The sequence below is a fragment of the Adiantum capillus-veneris genome, chromosome 5 (genome assembly GCF_014529385.1).
Source record: "Adiantum capillus-veneris isolate H3 chromosome 5, ASM1452938v2, whole genome shotgun sequence".
Lineage (NCBI taxonomy): Eukaryota > Viridiplantae > Streptophyta > Polypodiopsida > Polypodiales > Pteridaceae > Adiantum > Adiantum capillus-veneris.
Genome location: NC_140935.1, coordinates 145689510 through 145710419, shown reverse-complemented (window position 1 = coordinate 145710419; position 20910 = coordinate 145689510). Strand labels below are relative to the sequence as shown.

The window sequence follows — 20910 nt, the reverse complement described above, 5'->3', positions numbered from 1 at the left end:
TGGCCCTGAGGGTGTAGATAATTATGGCCTCTCATAGTCCAAAGGAAACTAGTGACAAAAGCATCTGCCTTAGGATTCTGGGTGCATAGTCCTGGTCGTTCTTCTTGTGCACTTTTTTGGTGTATGAGGAGAGCGGCCGGGGGTGCATAGTCCTGGTCGTCCTGATCGTTCTTCTCGTGCACTTTTTTGGTGTATGAGGAGAGCGGCCGGGAGTGCCCTACCCGACTCCTAAAACAAAACAAAACTCTACAAGCATAATGGGCAATATCAAATTTTAAGCTTATTTGACATGCTCTATTTTAACATTAAGCTTGTTTGATATGCTCTATGGTGTACCAACATTTTATTTTATGGCGTTCTTGTAGGGTTGAAGCGTCAAACAACCAACGACGGTGCAAATCGGCTCATTAAGGTCGCATTGACTTTTGCGATTCACACTTTTATGCATTGATCTCAACTTTGGGTGCACATCTTTAACATTATTATTTTTTTGCGGTGTAGGTACCATGGACTCCAACCCAAATCAATTTTTCGACTCTCAACGGGAAGATGACAACCCTATTCTCTCGCAACCTCCCGTTTTCTCAATCCACTTTCTATCCCATTCCACATGCCACCTCATGGCTACCAAGCCATGATGAACTCTCCCTCCATCTCTCCTAATTCGCCCTTTATGTTTAGAACCCCAAATTATGGTTCTCAAATTCCACCACCTCATCCCTCTCCTTCTCTAAATGCTCATAGCCCACATTCTCCTATGGCTACACACCCTTCTCATCCCTCACCCCTTTTGAGTGCCACTGGTCCTAACTCCAATATGGATGCCGTCCCCGATCATGTGGCATCCACTCCATCACCCAACCCTACCCCTAATCCCATGCGAGCTTCTCAACCCTAGGCAAGCCGTGCCAAATCGTCGAAGAGGAAAGAAGTCACCAACGAGGAGGCTGTGCTACAGAACCAAACCGCAACAAAGAAGCCCAAAGCCTCGAAGAAGAAGAGCACCATCGACTTGGGAGACGATGACAACAAGAAAATCAAGTGGAAAGATTGGTGGGTGGACCAACTCATTCATATCCGGGGGGGGGGGGGGGGGGGGGGGGGGGGCATGAATGAGGAGTTCAATAATTTGGGGAAGCAAGGGATTAATTTATGGGCAAAGGTGGCTACTAAACTAGCCGCCACTTACCCTGACTTTGATAAAGATAGTGAAAGCTGCCGCAAAAAGTGACAAGCAGTATTGCAACAATACCGTCAGGACAAAGCCCATAACTCAATTTTTGGTAATGATAGGAGGCATATATGCAAATGGTTCGACATAGTAGATGAATACTACCACACCAGAGCCACTGTTACTCCTATTAGCCACGCTTCTTCATCAACAATGGAGGATGTTACCCCAACAATTGGTGAAACCTTAGAAGAAAACCCATCCCCACACCAAGAGAAGACCCAACCCACCCTGTCGTCAAGCCGTAAAGTCGCTCCCAAGTATGAGGAGTCCTTGGCCGAGATGGCCGGTACAGGGAAACTTCTCTTGGAGCATCTCAAGGAGACCGCTAGCCAGAATATTGCCTTGGAGAAGGAGAGGCTCAATATACTAGCTGCAATGCGCATGACTATAAGTGATTTTTTGAAGGAGTGTAGGGGGGGGGGGACAAGTAGTTTTAAGCTTTCCATGTTTCACAGTTTCTATGTTTTTTCAAAGTTCTGTTGTAATTTGTCAAAGCTTCCAAAGCTTGCAAATTTTATTGTTGTACTTCCGAAGTGTATGAAATTGTCTCAAGGTTTCAAAGTATGATAAAAATGCAGTAAATTAATGTGGGCCATGTACTAAATATCTTGCAACCTTTCAACGATTGCAAGATTAAATGGCCATATCCAAGGAAATGGCTCTCTATTGTGCATGGTTGTGTTCTTTAGCCATTTATGAATTGCTAAAGGAGCCCAGCTTTCGCAATGATGAGTCCATAGTGCAAACTTGGTTGCATGTTTGCGAGTGCATGGCCCGGTCTGTAAGCCTAAAGAAGATTACCGACCGAAGGAGGGGTCATGAACGATGGCGAGCGTGGGCACACCCACGTCCACAAGGCTTTGTTCGATGCTATCTTCTAAGTGCTTACAATGCTAGCATGTTCAAGAGGTGTCTAAGGGTCAGCAAAGAAACCTTCAATTACCTTTGTGGGAAGCTTGCACCCTTCATGTAGAAGAAATCCACAAACTTTCGCAAGGCTGTGCCAATAGAAGATAGAGTCGCCATCGCTCTTACCAGACTTGCTATTGGAGATGGACTCTTGGGCCTTGGTGACACTTATGGATGTGCCAAGAGTACATCTTGTGGAATTGTACTTGATTTTTGCAAGGCAGTCGCGAAATATGGCCTTAGGGATATGTACATCACATGGCCTTCAAGCTCTCGACTTGCGACATTGGCGCACGAGTTTGAGGCTGCAAGAGGAATCCCCTTTGTTGTTGGTGCGATAGATGGTTCCCACATTCCCATCATTGTACCAAGGGACAACCATGTCGACCACTTTGATCGAAAAGGTTTCCACTCTATTTTGTTGCAACTAACCGTATCTGCTAATTGTTCAATATGGAATTTTGATGTTGGATGGCCCGGATCAGTGCATGACTCCTTGAATTTCACTAGAAGTGAGCTAGGACAAAGATGTGCAAAAGGGGAGCTAGGCAACTATTGTCTAGTTGGTGATTGCACTTATCCGGCACGGCCATACATGCTACTGCCTTTCAAAGGGTGCAAAGAAGGACTGTCACGCCTCAAGTACTTCTGGAATTTCATTCAATTAAGTAGAAGGATGACAGTTGAGAGAGCTTTTGGAATGTTGAAGGCAAGGTTTAGAATTTTGTTAAAAAGATGTGACGTGAATCTACGCTATATGCCGGATCTTGTAGCAGCTTGTCTTGTGCTTCACAACCTTTGTATTTTCCATGGAGAATCTTTTGATATGGAGTGGGTGCGAGAGGTAGAAGCATAATTGGCGGGTCACGGTGGGCGTGCGACAGAGGATCGAAGAGCAAGTGCTACATCCATGATGGAGCTTATGGCAACATGGGAAGTCTGAATAGAGGAGGCTATGGAACGTGCTCAAGGCAGTGATGATGGAGGTTCCAATGACCTTGGAGTAGGCTGCGAGAGGCGAGACAATATTACAAAGGCAATGTACAAAGAGCAGGCGCGAATGAATGTCCAAGAAATTTTTTGAAATGAGACTTTAGAGGAAGTAGAGTCATCATCATCTTCAACTTAGAGCTTTTGTAACAAATCCAATCAATTTAATAATTTTTATGCTATGGTTTGTACTATGCTTTATGATGAAAATGCTAAATGCTTCTTCTTTTCACTCTTTGTTCCGCCGCCGCCCAATGTTCACACAAGACGGCGGAAGAAATTTGAGTTACTTTTTTTTCCATCCTCTATGTGAACAAATGGGTGGCGAAAGTGTGCTTTATGTAACTCTTACCACCCAGAAAAGCAACTTTTGGAGCCTCTCTTCCGCCTCCTCAATGTGAACCCAGCCATAGAATAGAGATTTGGTAAGAGAGTCATTCAGTAGTTCTATTTTGCTGGTTTTTTGATCAGTGATTATAGTTATATCCTATCGCCCATCCTCTATGGCCCCTGCACCTGCCTCGACTGGTGATGGTGAGCTCTCTCTCTGTCTCTCTCTCTCTCTCTCTCTCTCTGTGTGTGTGTGTGTGTGTGTGTGTGTTCTCTCTCTCTCACACACACACACACACACACAGAGAGAGAGAGAGAGAGAGAGAGAGAGAGAGAGAGAGAGAGAGAGTTGTGAGCTTTTGCATCCTCCTCATCTGTCGTCACAAGGTTTTCTTGCTATTGATTAAGCAGTCGAGGAGCTCCCGATAAGAAGGCCCGAGGGATTGCAGCTCAAGCTTGCCGCGACCACAAAGAACTTTCAGAAGCCCAAAAGAAATGATATTGACTTCTTCCGTGTTCTTTTCGGTATGTTTGCATTGTTTATGGGTGCATCTAGTTGCTGTGTTTCCTGGGCTTGCATGTATGTACTCTTCTTTATCTTCTTGCGACATGTAGAGGGAGCTATCGCTGGTGCTACTGCTGGAGTGGTTGTGGAGACAGTTTTGTATCCCATCGACACCATCAAGACTCGATTGCAAGTAAGCGTGCTATTGGGTGAGCATATGTGCAGGCATGTGTTTTTGTGTGCATGTCTGCATTGGATGTAGATGGTCAAACCCCATTTGTATCCATGATTCGAACTACAGCACATTCAGATTTTTTTAAGTCTATGATTTTTGATATTATCAGTCACGAATATATTCTGAATTTGTACAAATTGCACATTTTCATGATCATCATTTTCATTTGGTATAATTATTTTCATGGTTTGTCAAATTACACATTGGCAATGATGTACTTTTTCTCGCCATTATATATTAGTGAAGTGGCAATACCATTAATGGAAATGGACAATTTTTATGTGGTAAGTTTTATCAAGCTTTTTTGTTTGTTCTCTTTATTGAGTCCTATTGACTTTAGGTGGATTTCTTCTAGATTTTGCTAAATCAAGCATCACACGGGAAGATATTTAGAGGGATATTCTTCTCAAAATGGTCTAACTCAGCTAGTCCAAAGGTTTTGGGAGTGTAGGTCAAAGAGCCAACTGATCATTGTGTTTGAATATTTTTTGCCAATTGTAGATACTCTCTCTCTGGAAAGTCTGCCCATTCTCAATTGTGGGTGAAAGTCAGAATCCTCACCAACCTTAAATCCTCGAAGGTGGAGAGAGAGTTATTAAGTCTTCTTTAAATATAGAGAGAAATCGATTCTAGAGAGAGAAATTCAACTTTAGAGGAAAAACTCTAAAAGATTTCTAGGTTTTAGAGAGAAAATCAGCATTCTCTAGAGAGAGGAGAGAATTTGTAATCTTTTTTGGCCAGGGATCAGAAAGAAATAGAGAGACAACTACAATTTGGAAAACTTTGGAACACTTATCACTTCAAACAACTTGAAACAATTGAACTATAACATAGAGTGAAGGGGGGAGAGAGAAGATGTCGGAGCGGGTTGCCCCTTTACACAGTTGGTAGCCTTGAACTGCCACTATTAGCGCCTCTATTTGGGTATTTCTATATTAGTTGAACTCTTCTCGTACAAGGAGGCGGTGTCACAAGACAGGCACCATGTGCCAATAGAAAAGAATAGACTGAACAGACTTTTAACACTTCAATAAAAACAGAACTAAGAGAGAGAGACGACAAGCGACACGGAGTGACCGAATTCCACCCCAGAGAGTATTGGCCCCAAACCTTGGCACCCCTTTCGGTATTTCTTTACATTGCATCAACAAAGTACAAGCCGGTACTCGAGACTCTACATCTTCTCCAAGAAGCATGCTAGAGAAGTATGGGCAAAGGCTGTAACAATCCCTGTGCTTTATGCCTGTCAAACTTGACCTTCTGGCATACTAAGCAACTGCGCACAAACTCTTCCACATCCTTTTTGAGTCTTGGCCAAAGGAAGTATCTCTCTACCTCTTTCATGGTGGTAGCAATGCCGCGGTGACCCGTAAAAGGTGGATAGTGGCATTCAGTCATAACCTTTTCCCTCAATGGCTGTGTAACACACAACATGGTTTTTCTCATCAAGTAGCCATCCCGAATGGAATATCCCACTACTGTCTCCCCATCCCATATACGTGTGAAAACGTCTGCAAAATCTGTATCTGTGGCATACTGGTCGACCATATCCTCGAAGCTCCTATGATGTATCGCGGAAATAGCCAGAACCAACGGCTTCCGAGACAAAGCATCTGCCACCACATTCTTCTGTCCCTGAACATGGACAATCTGGAAGTGAAACTGTGACAAGATGTTCACCCACCGCATCTGCTTTTCCAAAAGCTGCTTCTGTGACAAGAAGTAGCTCAAACTCTGATGGTCTGTAAAGGCAGTAAAATCCGCTCCGAGTAGGTAATGCCGCCACTGAGTAAAAGCATGGATAACCGCCAAAAGCTCTCTCTCATAAATCTGTGCTGTCATTTCCGGCCTTAAGAACAATCGGCTCTCGTAAGCAATGACATGACCTTCTTGCATTAAGACCGCACCCAGACTACGACCACAAGCATCACAATATACGTCAAGCAACTTCTGCAAACTTTCGAATGAACCGCATGTAGTATGAACACAGTCCCAAGAAGCTTCTAACTTCGTGGACATTCTTCAAATCGGGCCAATCACGGATAGTCTCTATCTTGGCTGGATCCATTTGCACTCCTGCTGCTGAGACAATGTGTCCCAAAAAGTCTCTGGTAGAAAAAATTTACTTTTCTTTGCATTAATCACTAACTTGTGATCTCGTAATGCCTGAAAGACCTGAAGCAGATGATCTCTGTGTTCTGTCTCATTCTTGGAGAAAACAATGATATCGTCAAAGAAAGTGCCAACAAATAGCCTGTACTCTCGAAAAATCATGTCCATCATCCGATTAAATGTCGCAGGAGCATTGGTTAAGCCAAAAGGCATCACCAAAAACTCAAATAACCCAAAAGTCGTCCAAAAAGCTGTCTTGTAGACGTCTCCCGGCGCGATTATGATCTGATGATATCCACTCTTCAATCAATCTTGCTAAAGCATGAGGATCCCTGTAATCTGTCGAGTATATCATCGATCTTAGGAATCGGAAATCTGTTCTTGATGGTGATTTTGTTGAGAGCTCTATAATCAATGCATTCTCCAGGATCTGTCTTTCTTCAAAACCAACAACACTGGAGAGCAATACGGTGAAGTACTAGGATGGGCAAGACCGTTTTCCAAGAGGCCTTTCACTTGGTTCACAATCTCTTCATTCTGTGCTCGGCTCACAAGGTAAGGTGGCCGGTTCGGTGGTGTGCTTCCAGGTATCAGATCAATGGTATGATCTTCAGGACAAGCAGGTGGTAACTTGCCTTGTAGGCCCTCTGAAAGCAATCGGCATGAGAGTGGAGAAAATCTTGGCGTTCTTTATCAAGTTGAGACATATTTGTCCTATCCTTATCGCTCAATTATTTCATAAAGATCGAGTAAACAAACAGACTGGATTTGATTAATTTAGAAATGGCCAAAGCCGATACAATAGGGACAAATTCGCCCTTTAGTTTAATATCAAGTACAATGGTTCTGCCTTTCTCTGTAGTCAATGTCACTTTCCTCGCCCGATAATCGACCACGGCGTTGTTCTTGTGGTACTGGGGAATCCCTAAGAGAACATCACAACCCTCCAAAGGCATTATGAAAAAGTCCTCATGCCCCAAATACCCTTGACAATGCAACCGAAGTTTGCCATTGATAGGTGTAATGGCTACGTCCCTGCCGGGTGCCTCTAGAACAGCCTCCGCAAGTGGTCCCATCCGATTGGGAGTGATCTCGAGCCGCTCCGCCAGTTCCGGTGAAATGAAGTTGGCCTTGGCTCCTCCATCGAAGAAGATCAGGGCCTCTTGATCTTTCACTTTGCCCCAAGCTCGGCAATGTTCTGTACTCTCGTCCACGGTGTTGGGATCGGTACCCACACAATCTGAGACCAGTCCTGTTTTCCTCTTGCCTTTTCTTCCACGTTCCTCAGCTGCTCTCGAACTCTCAGGCCTGTCGTCGTCCTTGTCATTCAGTTCTTTCTGTGTCTTTTTAGGGCACTTCGCGGAGATATGTCCATGTTCCCTGCATCCAAAGCACTTACCCTCCCTGATGAAGCGAGTTCTCTCCTGAGGAGTAAGCTTGGGTCGTGCATCCTTCTTCTCTGGGTTGCTCTTTCTCTTTCTACTGTCATTCCCTGAAGTCTGTTCGGCTCTTTGTGTCATGACCTCATCAGTGGGGTAGGTCAGACTGCCAGAGTGAATGGCAAAGCCCCGCTTCGCATGACTCATCAACTCCTGAATAGAAGCTGACTTCTGTTCCAAGCAGTGATCTCGGATCTCCGTAGGTAGACCCAAGGTAAACTGCTCAATCTGTTCTCTGAACGAGATCTTCTTGAATGAAGAGGCGGGTAGAAAAGAGCTCCAGAATCTCTCACAGTAAGCATCCACTGTATCTCTCTTGGTCATCCGAAGATGGTTCCAAGCAGCTGGTATATCGCGTTCATACTCTTGCGTCAACCAAGAAGAAATAAAAAGCTTCTTAAATTTCAGCCATTTAACTGGCGCAGTCTTGTTTAAAGGAAGCGTGGACCACCAAGTTCGAGCATTCCCCTGAGGCAGCTCTCCGAATCTTGGAGTGCTCTGAGTAGCGTCCTCCCGCGAAAGCGATGTCAAACTGCTGTATAAAAGACAGCCTTCGAAGCATCTTTGTATCCTGAAAAAGTGTCAAATTTGATCGACTGTCCACCTTCCTTAAACTCTTGAACTTTCTTGCTTTTATCTTCCAGAAAGTCATACTGGTTGGCTTTATAAAAATTCTTCTTATTCGCATAAAATTTTTCGTCATCGGAGTCTGAACTGTCTGTAGACGAGTCCTCTGTAGAACTGTCACTCACTGGGCGAGATTTAGACTTCTTTGCCTTTTTCTTGCCCTTTCCGAAGTGTTGTTTCTTGCTTCGCTTTTTGCCTTTTCTGTCTTCTTCGCTCGAAACTAAAGAGCTAGAAGAATTGTCAGAAGAAGAAGAAGAAGAAGAACTGGGTACTTCTTCAAATCGAACACGCTTCTTTTGTTTCTTTGCTTTATCAAATGTCGACTGACGACCCAAATAACCTGAGAAGTCAGTGCCTTTCTTCTGCTTTTTGGCTTTGTTCCGAGCGTCAAAAAGCTGAGCAATCAGTGCATCAACCACCTCTTCTAATTCCTTCTCTGAATATTTCTTGTGAGCCGAAGGTTGGTTTCGGGGGTGGTGTTGTGGTTTTCTGCCACTGCTCGTGCACTTCTTGAAAAGAAGTCTCGCTCATATATTTTGCCAATTTCGGGTCCTTTGCAAAACTGAGCATCATCTTTGTTGCATCGCCGATCAATTGACGACGCTTCATCTCTCGTTGCTCCGCTTGAGTAGGCCGAGGCGGGCCATACTCTCTGTCGGAATCTTCGTTGTGATCCCTGTCCGCATCTCCGGATGCAGAAGGAGTCGACTGATCCTTGCATGAAACCATAGGTGCCGCGGGAAAAAAAATTTGGGGATCGGATTTCCCGTAGAAGAGAAATCAGCCGTGCTCTGATACCACTGTAACAGACTTGGACACTCCAAGTCAAGAATCAATCACGACATCACCAAATAACCACTTCAAAACAATTCACAGTTCACAATAGATTTGCACTGGCCCGGCGGAGTTCCGTGCCTAGAGATATTGGCCCCAAAGACTGGCGCCCCTTTCGGTATAATCTGTTCAAAGTACAAGAGTGGTTGGGTCTCACTCTCAGACTCTGCGTATAGATGCTCTGCAAAGTGGGAGCCCAATCCACATATTTATTTTACAAGGGTTGCCAAAAGCAGAGTCCCAAAAGCTTCATCTCAAAAGCCTAAAAATAAAAGCAAAGGCTCTTTCTCTTACAAGCTCTCTCGAGCTTCAGAAAATAAAGCAAAAGTACTCTCTCTCTCTCTCTCTCTCTCTCTCTCTCTCTATCTCAAATTGCGTAGAGCAAAAAGCATCTTTTCCCAACGCAAAATCCGCCACTTTTTTCGGGCCTTGCCGTACGATGCCACGTCAGCATGTTTGCGCATTTCATTGGATTTCCTTGCTGCCCTTTTAGGGTTAGGGTTAGGTTTTTGTAGTTTTTAGGGTTTTTGGCAGATTTTAGGGTTTGCAGGTTTCAGGATTAGGGTTTCCAGAATTAGGGTTTCCAGAATTAGGGTTTCCAGAATTAGGGTTTTTAGCAGCAGTTAGGGTTTCGGCTCTCGGGCAGACACATCATCACTTTGTGACAGTTACCACCCGCTCGTCCTGAGGATCATGCCATTGATATGATACCAAGAAGCACACCACCGAACAGGCCACCTTACCGTGTGAGTCGAGCACATAATGAAGAGATTATGAACCAAGTGAAAGACCTCTTGGAAAAGGGTCTTGTCCAGCCTAGTACTTCACCGTATTGCTCTCCAGTGTTGTTGGTTTTGAAGAAAGACGGATCTTGGAGAATGTGCATCGATTATAGAGCTATCAACAAAATCACCATCAAGAACAGATTTTCGATTCCTAGGATCAATGATATACTCGACAGATTACAGGGATCCTCGTGCTTTAGCAGCATTGATTTGAAGAACGGATATCATCAGATCAGAATCGCGTCGGGAGGCGTCTACAAGATAGCTTTTCGGACGACTTTTGGGTTATTTGAGTTTTTGGTGATGCCTTTTGGCTTAACCAATGCTCCTGTGACATTTAACCGGATGATGGACAGGATTTTTCGAGAGTAAAGGCTATTTGTTGGCACTTTCTTTGACGATATCATTGTTTTCTCCAAGAATGAGGCAAAACATAGAGATCATCTGCTTCGGGTCTTTCAGGTATTACGAGATCACAAGTTAGTGATTAATGCAAAGAAAAGTGAATTTTTCGTACCAGAGATGCACTTTTTGGGACACATTGTCTCAACAGCGGGAGTGCAAATGGATCCGGCCAAGATAGAGACTATCCGTGATTGGCCCGATTTGAAGGATGTCCATGAAGTTAGAAGCTTCTTGGGACTGTATTCGTACAGGCGGTTCATTCGAAAGTTTGGAGAGGTTGCTTTCCCTTTGCATATCTTGACACAGAAAGGAGTCCCTTTCTAGTGGGGACCCACAGAGGTGACTGTCTTTGAGACATTGAAAGAGAGATTGACTACGGGACCAATTTTGACTTTGCTGCTGGACTTGCAGAAGTCATTCAAAGTATATTCTGATGCTTGTGGTGGTAGTTTGGGTACGGTCTTAATGCAAGAAGGCCATGTCATTGCTTACGAGAGCCGATTGTTCTCAAGGCCGGAAATGACAGCACAGATTTATGAGAAAGAGCTTTTGGCGGTTATCCATGCTCTTACTCAGTGGCAGCATTACCTACTCGGAGCGGATATTTCCTAATTGGGTGAGATTGCTTGGGTATGTAATTGTTAGTGCACTGAGACACCCATCACAGATTACCGCGGTCTAGGTGTGATGGCTAATTTTGCTACGTCAGAATATCAAGAGCTCCAATCTGGAATGAGAAAATTGATTGTCCCTCTGAATGTCCCTCCGAAATTTTTGACCTAACATGAGTTGTTTTGCAGATATATTGTAATTGCGGACGATTACTCTTTTTTCGAGAAGAGGGGATGTCACAAATTGTTGACGTGTCCAGCTACTGAAGACATGGCGGGTTAGGGCTCTCCGAGCCTAACCCTAGCCGATGTGCAGATCCTGGTCAAGGGGTCTATGTCACAAACTGGTGACGTGGCAGCCAATGTACACACACACCCGGGGAAAAGCAGACCGAAATGATGACGTGGCACCGTCGTACGGTAAACACCCGAAAAATGCGGCGCCATTTGCAGAAGGCTGTACAGATGGCCATGTGGCACGCTGTACGGACGCCAACAAATTTTTCGGCAGCTTTTGATAGATTTTGGCTTTTGCTTTTATTCTACGCAAGAGATGAGAGAGAGAGAGAAGCTCTTGCTTTATTTTATAAAAGCATAAGAGAAAGAGAGAGAGAGAGCCTCTGCTTTTTTTGAGGGCTTTTAAAATATACCCAAAGCTTTTGATTTTCAGCTTTGGGGACTCTGCTTTTTGCATCCCTTGTAATCTTTAAATATGCAGGCAGGGCCTCATAACTCAGAGCATCTGGACACAGAGTCTGAGTGTGAGCGCTTGCCGACACTCTTGTACTTTGAACACAGATTAATAAAAAAAGAAATACCGAAAGGGGCGCCAGTCTTTGGGGCCAATATCTCTAGACACGGAACTCCGCCGGGCTAGTCACTGTGAATTGTTTGAAGTGATTATTTGTGGTGTCGTGGTAGATTCTCGACTTGGAGTGTCCAAGTCTGTTACAGTGGTATGAGAGCGTGGCCGATTTCTCTCCTACGGGAAATCCGATCTTTTTACGCGACACCTATGGCTTCAGGCAAAGATTAGTCGAATCCTTCTGCATCCGGAGATGCGGGAAGGGATCCAATGAAGAGACATGCAAGGAGTACGGCCCGTCTCGGCCTACTCAGGCGGAGTGTCAAGAGATGGAGCGTCGACAATTGATCGGCGATGCAACAAAGATGATGCTTAATTTTGCGAAGGACCCGAAATTGGCGAAATATATGAGCCAGATTTCTTTTGAAGAAGTGCATACGCAGTGGCAAAAGACCACAAAACCACCCCGAACACCCGCTCTCAAGAAACCTCCTACTCTCAAGAGGTATACAGAGAAAGAATTAGAAGAGGTGGTTGATGCACGAATTGCTCAGCTTTTTGATGCGCAGAACAAAGCTAAAAAGCACGACAAAAAGCAGAAGAAAAGCACCGACTGTCCGGGTTATTTGGGTCATCAGTCTACTTTTGAAAAGCAAAGAAACAGAAGAAACGTGTTCGATTTGAAGGAGTGCCCGGTTCTTCTTCTTCTTCTCACAATTCTGCTAACTCATTTGACTCGAGCGAAGAAGACGGAAAGGGCAAAAAGCGAAGCAAAAAGCAACACTTCGGAAAGGGCAAGAAAAAGGCAAAGAAGTCTAAATCTCGCCCAGAGGACTCGTCTAGTTCGGACTCGGATGATAGCAGCTTTTATGCAAAGAAGAATTTTTTTTACAAAGCCAACCGGTATAACTTTGTGAAAGACAAAAGCAAGAAAGTCCGAGAGTTTAAGGAAGGTCGACAGTCAATTAAATTTGACACGTTTCCTGGTTATAGAGATGCTTCGAAGGCTTTGTCTTTTGTACAATAGTTTGACATCGCTTTCGTGGGAGGGCGTTACTCCGAGCACTGTAAGGTTTGGAGAGCTGCCTCTTACTTTAAGGGGAATGCTCGAACTTGGTGGTCTACGCTTCTATTGAACAAGACATCGCCATTTAAATGACCGAAATTCAAGAGGTTTTTATTTCTTCATGGCTCGAGAGTATGAACGTGACATACGAACTGCTTGGAGCCATCTTCGGATGACCAAGAAGGATACAGTGGACGCTTATTGTGATGTTCTCTTGAGAATTCCCTGTTACCACAAGAACAGTCAGTGGTCGACTATCGGGCGAGGAAAGCGACATTGATCTCAGAGAAGGGCAGAACCATTGTACTTGACATTAAACTTAAGAGCGAGTCTGTCCCTATTGTATCGTCTTCGGCCATTTCAAAGTTAATGAAATCCAGTCTGTTTGTTTACTCGATCTTTATGAAAGAGTTGGGAGTGATGAGGATAGGACAAATATGTCTGAACTTGATAAAGAACGCCAAGATTTTCGCCACTCTCATGCCGATTGCTTCTCAGAGGGCCTGCCAGGCGAGTTACCACCCGCTCGTCCTGAAGATCATACCATTGATCTGATACCTGGAAGCACACCACCGAACCGGCCACCTTATCGTGTGAGCCGAGCCCAGAACAAAGAGATTATGAACCAAGTGAAAGACCTCTTGGAAAAGAGTCTTGTCTAGCCTAGTACTTCACTGTATTGCTCGCCAGTGTTGTTGATTTTGAAGAAAGACGGATCTTGGAGAATGTGCATCGATTATAGATCTCTCAACAAAATCACCATCAAGAACAGATTTCCGATTCCTAGAATCGATGATATACTTGACCGACTTCAGGGATCGTCCTGCTTTAGCAGGATCGACTTGAAAAGTGGATATCATCAGATCCGAATCGTGTCGGGAGATGTCTACAAGACAGTCTTTTGGACGACTTTTGGGTTATTTGAGTTTTTGGTGAGATGCCTTTTGGCCTAACCAATGCTCCTGCGACATTTAACCGGATGATGGACAGGATTTTTCAAGAGTAAAGGTTATTTGTTGGCACTTTCTTTGACGATATCATTGTTTTCTCCAAGGATGAGGTAGAACATAGAGATCATCTGCTTCAAGTCTTTCAGGCATTACGAGATCACAAGTTAGTGATTAATGCGAAGAAAGTGAATTTTTCCTACCAGAGATATACTTTTTGGGACACATTGTGTCAGCAGTAAGAGTGCAGATGGATTCGGCCAAGATAGAGACTATCCGTGATTGGCCCGATTTGAAGGATGTCCATGAAGTTAGAAGCTTCTTGGGATTGTGTTCGTACTATAGGCGGTTCGTTCGAAAGTTTGCAGAGGTTGCTTTCCCTTTGCATATCTTGACACAGAAAGGAGTCCCTTTCTCGTGGGGACCCACAGAGGTGACTGCCTTTCAGAGATTGAAAGAGAAATTGACTACGGGACTAGTTTTGGCTTTGTCGGACTTGCATAACTCATTTGAAGTATATTGTGATGCTTGTGGTCGTAGTCTGGGTGCGGTCTTAATGCAAGAAGGCCATGTCATTGCTTACGAGAGCTGATTGTTCTCAAGACCGGCATTGACTGCATAGATTTATGAGAAAGAGCTTTTGGCGGTTATCCATGCTCTTACTCAGTGGCGGCATTACCTACTCGGAGCGGATTTTACTGTCTACAGATCATCAGAGTTTACGCTACTTCTTGTCACAGAAGCAGCTATCGGAAAAGCAGATGCGGTGGGTGAACATCTTGTCACAGTTTCACTTCCAGATTGTCCATGTGCAGGGACAGAAGAATTTGGTGGCAGATGCTTTGTCTCAGAAGCCGTTGGTTCTGGCTATTTCCGCGATGCACCATAGGAGCTTCGAGGATATGGTCGATCAGTATGCCACATATACGGATTTTGCAGACGTTTTCATACGGATACGTGTTGGGGAGATAATAGTGGGATATTCCATTCGGGATGGCTGGAGGAAAACCATGTTGTGCGTTACACAGCCGTTGAGGGAAAAGGTTATGACTGAATGCCACTGTCCGCCTTTTACGGGTCACCGCGGCATTGCTACCACCGTGAAAGGGGTAGAGAGATACTTCTTTTCGTCGAGACTCAAGAAGGATGTGGACGAGTTTGTGCGCAGTTGCTTGATATGCCAGAAGGTCAAGTTTGATAGGCATAAAGCACAGGGATTGTTACAGCCCTTGCCCATACCCACCTGCTTTTGGGAAAGTATGCAATGGATTTCATTTTTGATCTCCCGAGAACATAGAGTGGTCATGATGGTATCTGGACTGTTATTGACAGATTTAGCAAACAGGCTCATTTCATTCTAGTGAAGAAAACAGTCAAGCCAGATCACTTAGCGAGACTGTTTGTGGCCTAGATTTTCAGATTACATGGCATGCCCGAGACGATTGTCTCCGACAGGGACCCTTGATTTACGAGTTTGTTTTGGAAGGCAATTTGGGAGAACATAAGCACGTGGTTGCAGTTCTCGTCATCTTTCCACCCGCAAACTGACATGCAATCTGAGATTGCTAATTCAGTGGTTTTAGATTTATTGAAGGCTTACATCTCAGATTAGAAGACTCAATGGGAAAAGTATCTACCTTGGTGGAATTTACCTACAACAACACGATACACTCTTCGACGGGGAAGGCGCCATTTGAGATTATTGAAGGTGTTGCGAAGGTTCCACCCTTCCTAAGCACGAAAGATAAGATTTTTGAAGCCGATGAGTATACGCACGACTTAGACACGGCTCTTGCCAAGGTCCGCGAGGCTTTGCAGAAATCTCAAGAAAGACAAAAAGACAGCGGATTGCCATCGTCGCGATTTGAAATTGAAGGAGAATGATTGGGTGCTCTTACGTTTTGAAAAGGAACGCCTGAGAAAGAAGAAGGGAAAGTTTCAAAGCTTAGTATGCGATACTATGGACCTTTCCAGATCTCTGAAAAGATCAATGATGTCTCCTTCCAACTGAAACTGCCTGACACTTGGAGGATTCACAATGCATTTCATGTGAGTCTCTTGAAACCTTTTAAAGGTGATGTGCCCAAAGAAGGGGAGCCTAATGAGCAACCCGAAGTGGAGGAAAAGGAGGAGATCCTTGTTCCTGAACAGATTTTGGCACATAAGGACAGAAAGAATAAGAGTAAAGTAAGAAGGCGGTTCTTGGTTAAATTCAAGAACTATCCTGCATTGGATGTGAAGTGGATGGAGGAGGAGGACCTAGTAGATACTCCTTAGATTGTGAACCTTTACCTTAAAGCTTTTGGTTTAGCATAGTCTACTCCAAATGGAACCCCGAATTCAGCTTGGCCGAAGATCTGCTGCAGTGGGTTGCACAAGAGGGGAGTTACTCTGCTCCTTTGTCAACAAATGCCTTGATTTTTAGAATACTAGTCACTGATGTCTCTTTGAGCTTCAGGGATACTGAGAGCTGACAGTATTCTGCTGTATGACTTTATGAGATGGAATTCCGAAAAATATGAAACCGATTTGTTCTTGACTTGTTTTTAAGTGCAGGAACTGATAGACTAAATGACTGCAGCATTTTGATCTGAATGATCTCGAAAAGACATGGTTGCAATATGGGTTAGTCAATTGGGCATCTATGAGATCCTGAATGGATCTAGATGCGATTGCTAACTGCATTGCCGATAAATCATGTCTAAGATCCGAATGAATGTTGAATGTGATTTGTCATGTGATGTCCGATGATGCCTAGTGATGTCCTGTGATGTCGTGTGATGTGACTGTCGATTGCTATATGTGCTAGATATGTGTTCCTAGTGCGTATGTACTAACAATCAGTGTCTGCTAAGACAATTTATGGCTTCTGTCTGTTTTGCAGTTGTAATCGAGGGCGATTATAATGCTTTCAAGAGGGGGGTATGTCACAAACTGGTGACGTGGTAGCCAATGTACACACACCCCTGGGGAAAAGCAGACTGAAATGATGACGTGGCACTGTCGTACGGTAAACACCCGAAAAATGCCGCGCCATTTGTGGAAGGCTGTACGGACGGGCACGTGGCAGGCTGTACGGACGCCAGCAGATTTTTTGGCAGCTTTTGACAGCTTTTGGCTTTTGCTTTTATTCTATGCAAGAGATGAGAGAGAGAGAAGCTCTTGCTTTATTTTATAAAAGCATAAGAGAAAGAGAGAGAAAGAGCCTCTGCTTCATTTTTTTGAGGGCTTTTAAAATATACCCAAAGCTTTTGATTTTCAGCTTTTGGGGCCCTGCTTTTAGGATCCCTTTTAATCTTTAAATATGCGGGCAGGGCCTCATAACTCAGAGCATCTGGACGTAGAGTTTGAGTGTGAGCGCTTGCCGGTACTCTTGTACTTTGAACACAGATTAATACAAAAAGAAATACCGAAAGGGGCGCCTGTCTTTGGTGCCAATATCCCTAGGCACGGAACTCTGTCGGGCCATTGTCGAATCAATTGTGAACTGTTTTGAAGTGATTTTTTGTGGTGTCGCGGTAGATTCTCGACTTGGAGTGTCCAAGTCTGTTACAGTCTAAGCCCTAAGAGAAGTAGCAGAAAAAGTTTTGCCAACTTACAAAGTCTCGCCTAGTGGGGGCAATTTATTAAAAGAGTTCCTACCAACTTATGGGACCTAGTCTGATGGGACCCAAGTGACACCAAGATATTAAAATAAAGTAGGAACACACGCAAAGGACTAATGTAAAAATTGATGATGTGGCAACTTTATGGATACTCGAATTTCAGGCTAGTTGATGACATGGACTTTCACGAATTGCACTGCAGCATGCTGCCGTGGCGGTGATTAGCGCTGGTAGCGTTTTAGCGCCAGCTTTTGGACCAAATGCTTTTAAAGTTTGTAGCTTTTCATATACACTGCTTTTTAAGCCAAGGGCCTTTAAATATGTGGCAAGGGCTCATTATTAGGCACTGTTCTGGGTGAAGGTGTAGGTAGGTGATACTGTTGTTGTACTGAGTTGAAACGATATAAAGAACTACTGAAAGGGACGCTAGGGTTTGGGGCAAGTGCTCTCTTGGGGGGAAACATTGCCACACTCCCTGTCTTGTGTGTCGTGCATCTCTTTCAGTTTAGTTGTTATTTGAAGTGCTTAAAGTTGTTTAGTTTGTTCTTTTTCGTTGGCACGTGGTGCCCTGTTGTTACAGAGAGCTGGATTGAGTCCTTTGTAGATTAAGAATTGTCTGAGATCTAAGACCATTGTAACCGGTTCGGACACTCAAGGGAGAGTCAATAGCAACACATGGATGAAACTGGAACAAACTTAACCCTAGAAGTGAAAGAGAGAGAAGAGTCAATACGAAGCCGCAAAGTTTTGCTCGCAGATGCACTGCCCCAGAGTCTAGCATCCCTTTCGGTACTTCATTGTTTATGATAATCACAAAGTACGACTATCACGGTGAGCGTCTTTGCAATCCGCATCTATGCACGATGTTACAGGCTCGGACACTCCAAGCGAGAAATCAATAGCAACACGAATAGGTGTCAGAAACTGCAAAATCACTGAACTTTAAGAGATAGAGAGATAGCAAGAGAGTCGACACAGTACGACGGAGTTTCGAGCCAAGACGTTGTTGCGCGTATTTCGTATACCCCGTTTTTTTGTAAATTTGTACATATGGACATGACGCTCGATGTCAAAAGTGTGTGGGCTTTCTTTTTGTTTGTTTTTTAGCTTGCTTTAGTAAGCACATGTACATGCAGGGCAAGTCGCTAGTGTAGCGCTAGTTGTTGGGTTACTGTAAGTGTCCGTTAGTGAGTATTTTGAAGTGAGACTTGTATATAACTAAAACTCATGTAAAAACTTAAAAAAGTTCAGCCAAATATCAGAAATTTGCAGGTTTTAGGTCGTGGTGCCTCGTTGATGCTTTTGGATGTAGTTTTTGCCCTCACCTTACCTTCTCTTTGTGTAGTCATACCGGGACAGCTCTCTGTTCGTGTCAATTTTTCAAATAGCGGCATGTACAATCAAATTTGATCATATTCAGCTTTCTCGCTAGCCATTTTTCAAGCTTTCTTCCAGCTTTAAAGTGCCCCAGTTGGAGTTATGCCCTTCAAGTTACGACTAGTTCTCTGCAGGGTTATGGCTATGGCAGCCTAGTGGCAAATTGTGTGCAGACAGATTGGAAGGGCATGTATCTATGAATTGTGGAGTTGATGTTGAAATTGTGGGTTTGTGATGCTCAATTGTGAAAGGGGAGGCCCTTGTCTTCATATGCATTGGTCAGCGTGTGCTGTAAATCTGTGCTTTGAGAGGGTTTTGCTCTTATGTGCTATGGTCCTTTGGGTGGGCGTGTGCTTGTTAATTCCCAAGGGGAGCATAGGCCTTTTGGTTGAGGTTTACTAAGAGTGGTTTTGGTATACTTTTTGGTGCTGAGGTTGAAGTTTTAACGCTCTTGGGCTATAAAGCTATAGAGGTGTCCCACTTTTTCTTTTGCCCAACAACACATTGGCCCCAAAGACTGGCGTCCCTTTTGGTATTTCTTAATTTTTGCTCTTCGCAAAGTACAACTCCCGAAACTCCCTTCGAGACTCTGTGTCTAGATGCTCCCCGAGAGTGACCCTAGGGACACTTATAAACAGTACAAGAAATGCCCAAATGCAGAGCCCAAAAGCATCAGATCCCAAAAGCACTTATCCCCAAAAGCTCTACTCCCCAAAAGCCACGCATAAAAGCAGCAAAATCTGCCAGCGCAATATACGGAAATACGTACAACATGCCTGAGCATTCAGTGCGATTTATGGGATTTGTCCATAGATCAAGCTTTTTTTGGTTTTAAGGGTTCTAGGCCCCTTGAGCGGTGCTTCACAGGTTTTATAAGTTACTAGGTTCAGTTTGTCTTGTCCACTCGGCCATTACTCTTCCAATTTGAGCATGCCATGTCATCAATTTGTGACATTCCCCCCTCTTGAAAGAATTGTAATCGCTCTCGATTACGCCTGCAAAAACAACCAAAGGACATAAACTTCCCTCAGTAGATAGTGACTCTATGTATTCATGCACCAAACTCCACCAATCTAGCACTACTATAGACACATCAATCTCACTGATCAATCACATGTATGTCGAGGGTCTAAGATACAAATCATGATCATTGTAACCATTTAGCAATCGCATCCAAACCGTGTTGATGATCTACTAAATCTTGTTACTATCAGATTCATGTCCCTTCTTTTCATATTTCAATCAAGCAAACCATGCCCATGAAGACAATACATCCAATCTTCCAGATAGCATGCAATTCAAAAAATCACACACTTAGTTCACACTTAACACCGTGTTTCAATCATTCAATCTAGCCATCTCATTGTGTCTAGAACTCTTTATGCACTTAGATCACCGTGCAATCTTTTGGAACTCTTGATGCACTTGAGCCAGTATCTACTCATCTCATCCAGATAGACATCTTGATGCACTAGAATCACATTCAATTCACGTTTATTTCTCATTCGCTTAGCCATCATATCTAGATCTCGTTGATCTGTACCAGATGTCTAGATGCACTAAGTTCAAATCATTCATCAGACAAAATGTTGTAGACATTTCATCTTTCTCTGCATGTCTCTAACAATACACACATGAAAGAGCACATGTTTTCAATTCAATTAAGGAAATTTCCAATTCAGTGCACATCTGTTCATAAAATCATTCCGCAAAATATTGTCAGCCCGTCATTTTCCTTAAAATCTCAAAGAGAAACTAGTGACTTTATTCAATCTAGGCAATTTGTGACAAAGGAGTGAAGTGGCTCCCCTAGATTCAACGTGCTGATTGATTGATAACTTTTGGCATAGACGTTGTTAATGACCCAAAAGCTTCAAGGTACAACTCTACCCTTGACCAAAGTATATGGTGGACCTAGCTTGCCTTTCTGTTCTTTTCTTGTGCCTTGTGACGTGTTGGTAGCCTTGCTCGCCTCCTTGTCCTTGGCACCTCGATCTGGATCTTAAGAATTCGTTAATCTACTAGTTGATTCTCTATACGGTCTTTGCTTGTGCCATGGGACCTGTTGGCAGCCTCGCTAGCCTCCCCTTCCGC

At 43.9% G+C, this 20910-nt stretch overlaps 1 protein-coding gene across 1 annotated transcript in view; it reads left to right on the top strand.

Annotated features, from left to right (window-relative positions):
• The first annotated feature begins 3514 nt into the window (after window positions 1-3514).
• The window catches only part of LOC147458240 (S-adenosylmethionine carrier 1, chloroplastic/mitochondrial-like), a 64859-nt gene continuing 47463 nt past the window's right edge, over window positions 3515-20910 (top strand). Inside the window, exons 1-3 of the mRNA XM_086512927.1 lie at window positions 3515-3667; window positions 3875-3988; window positions 4079-4161. Coding sequence (XP_086369053.1) covers window positions 3637-3667; window positions 3875-3988; window positions 4079-4161 — 228 coding nt within the window. The 5' untranslated portion in view covers window positions 3515-3636. The remainder of the gene's footprint in view (window positions 3668-3874; window positions 3989-4078; window positions 4162-20910) is intronic.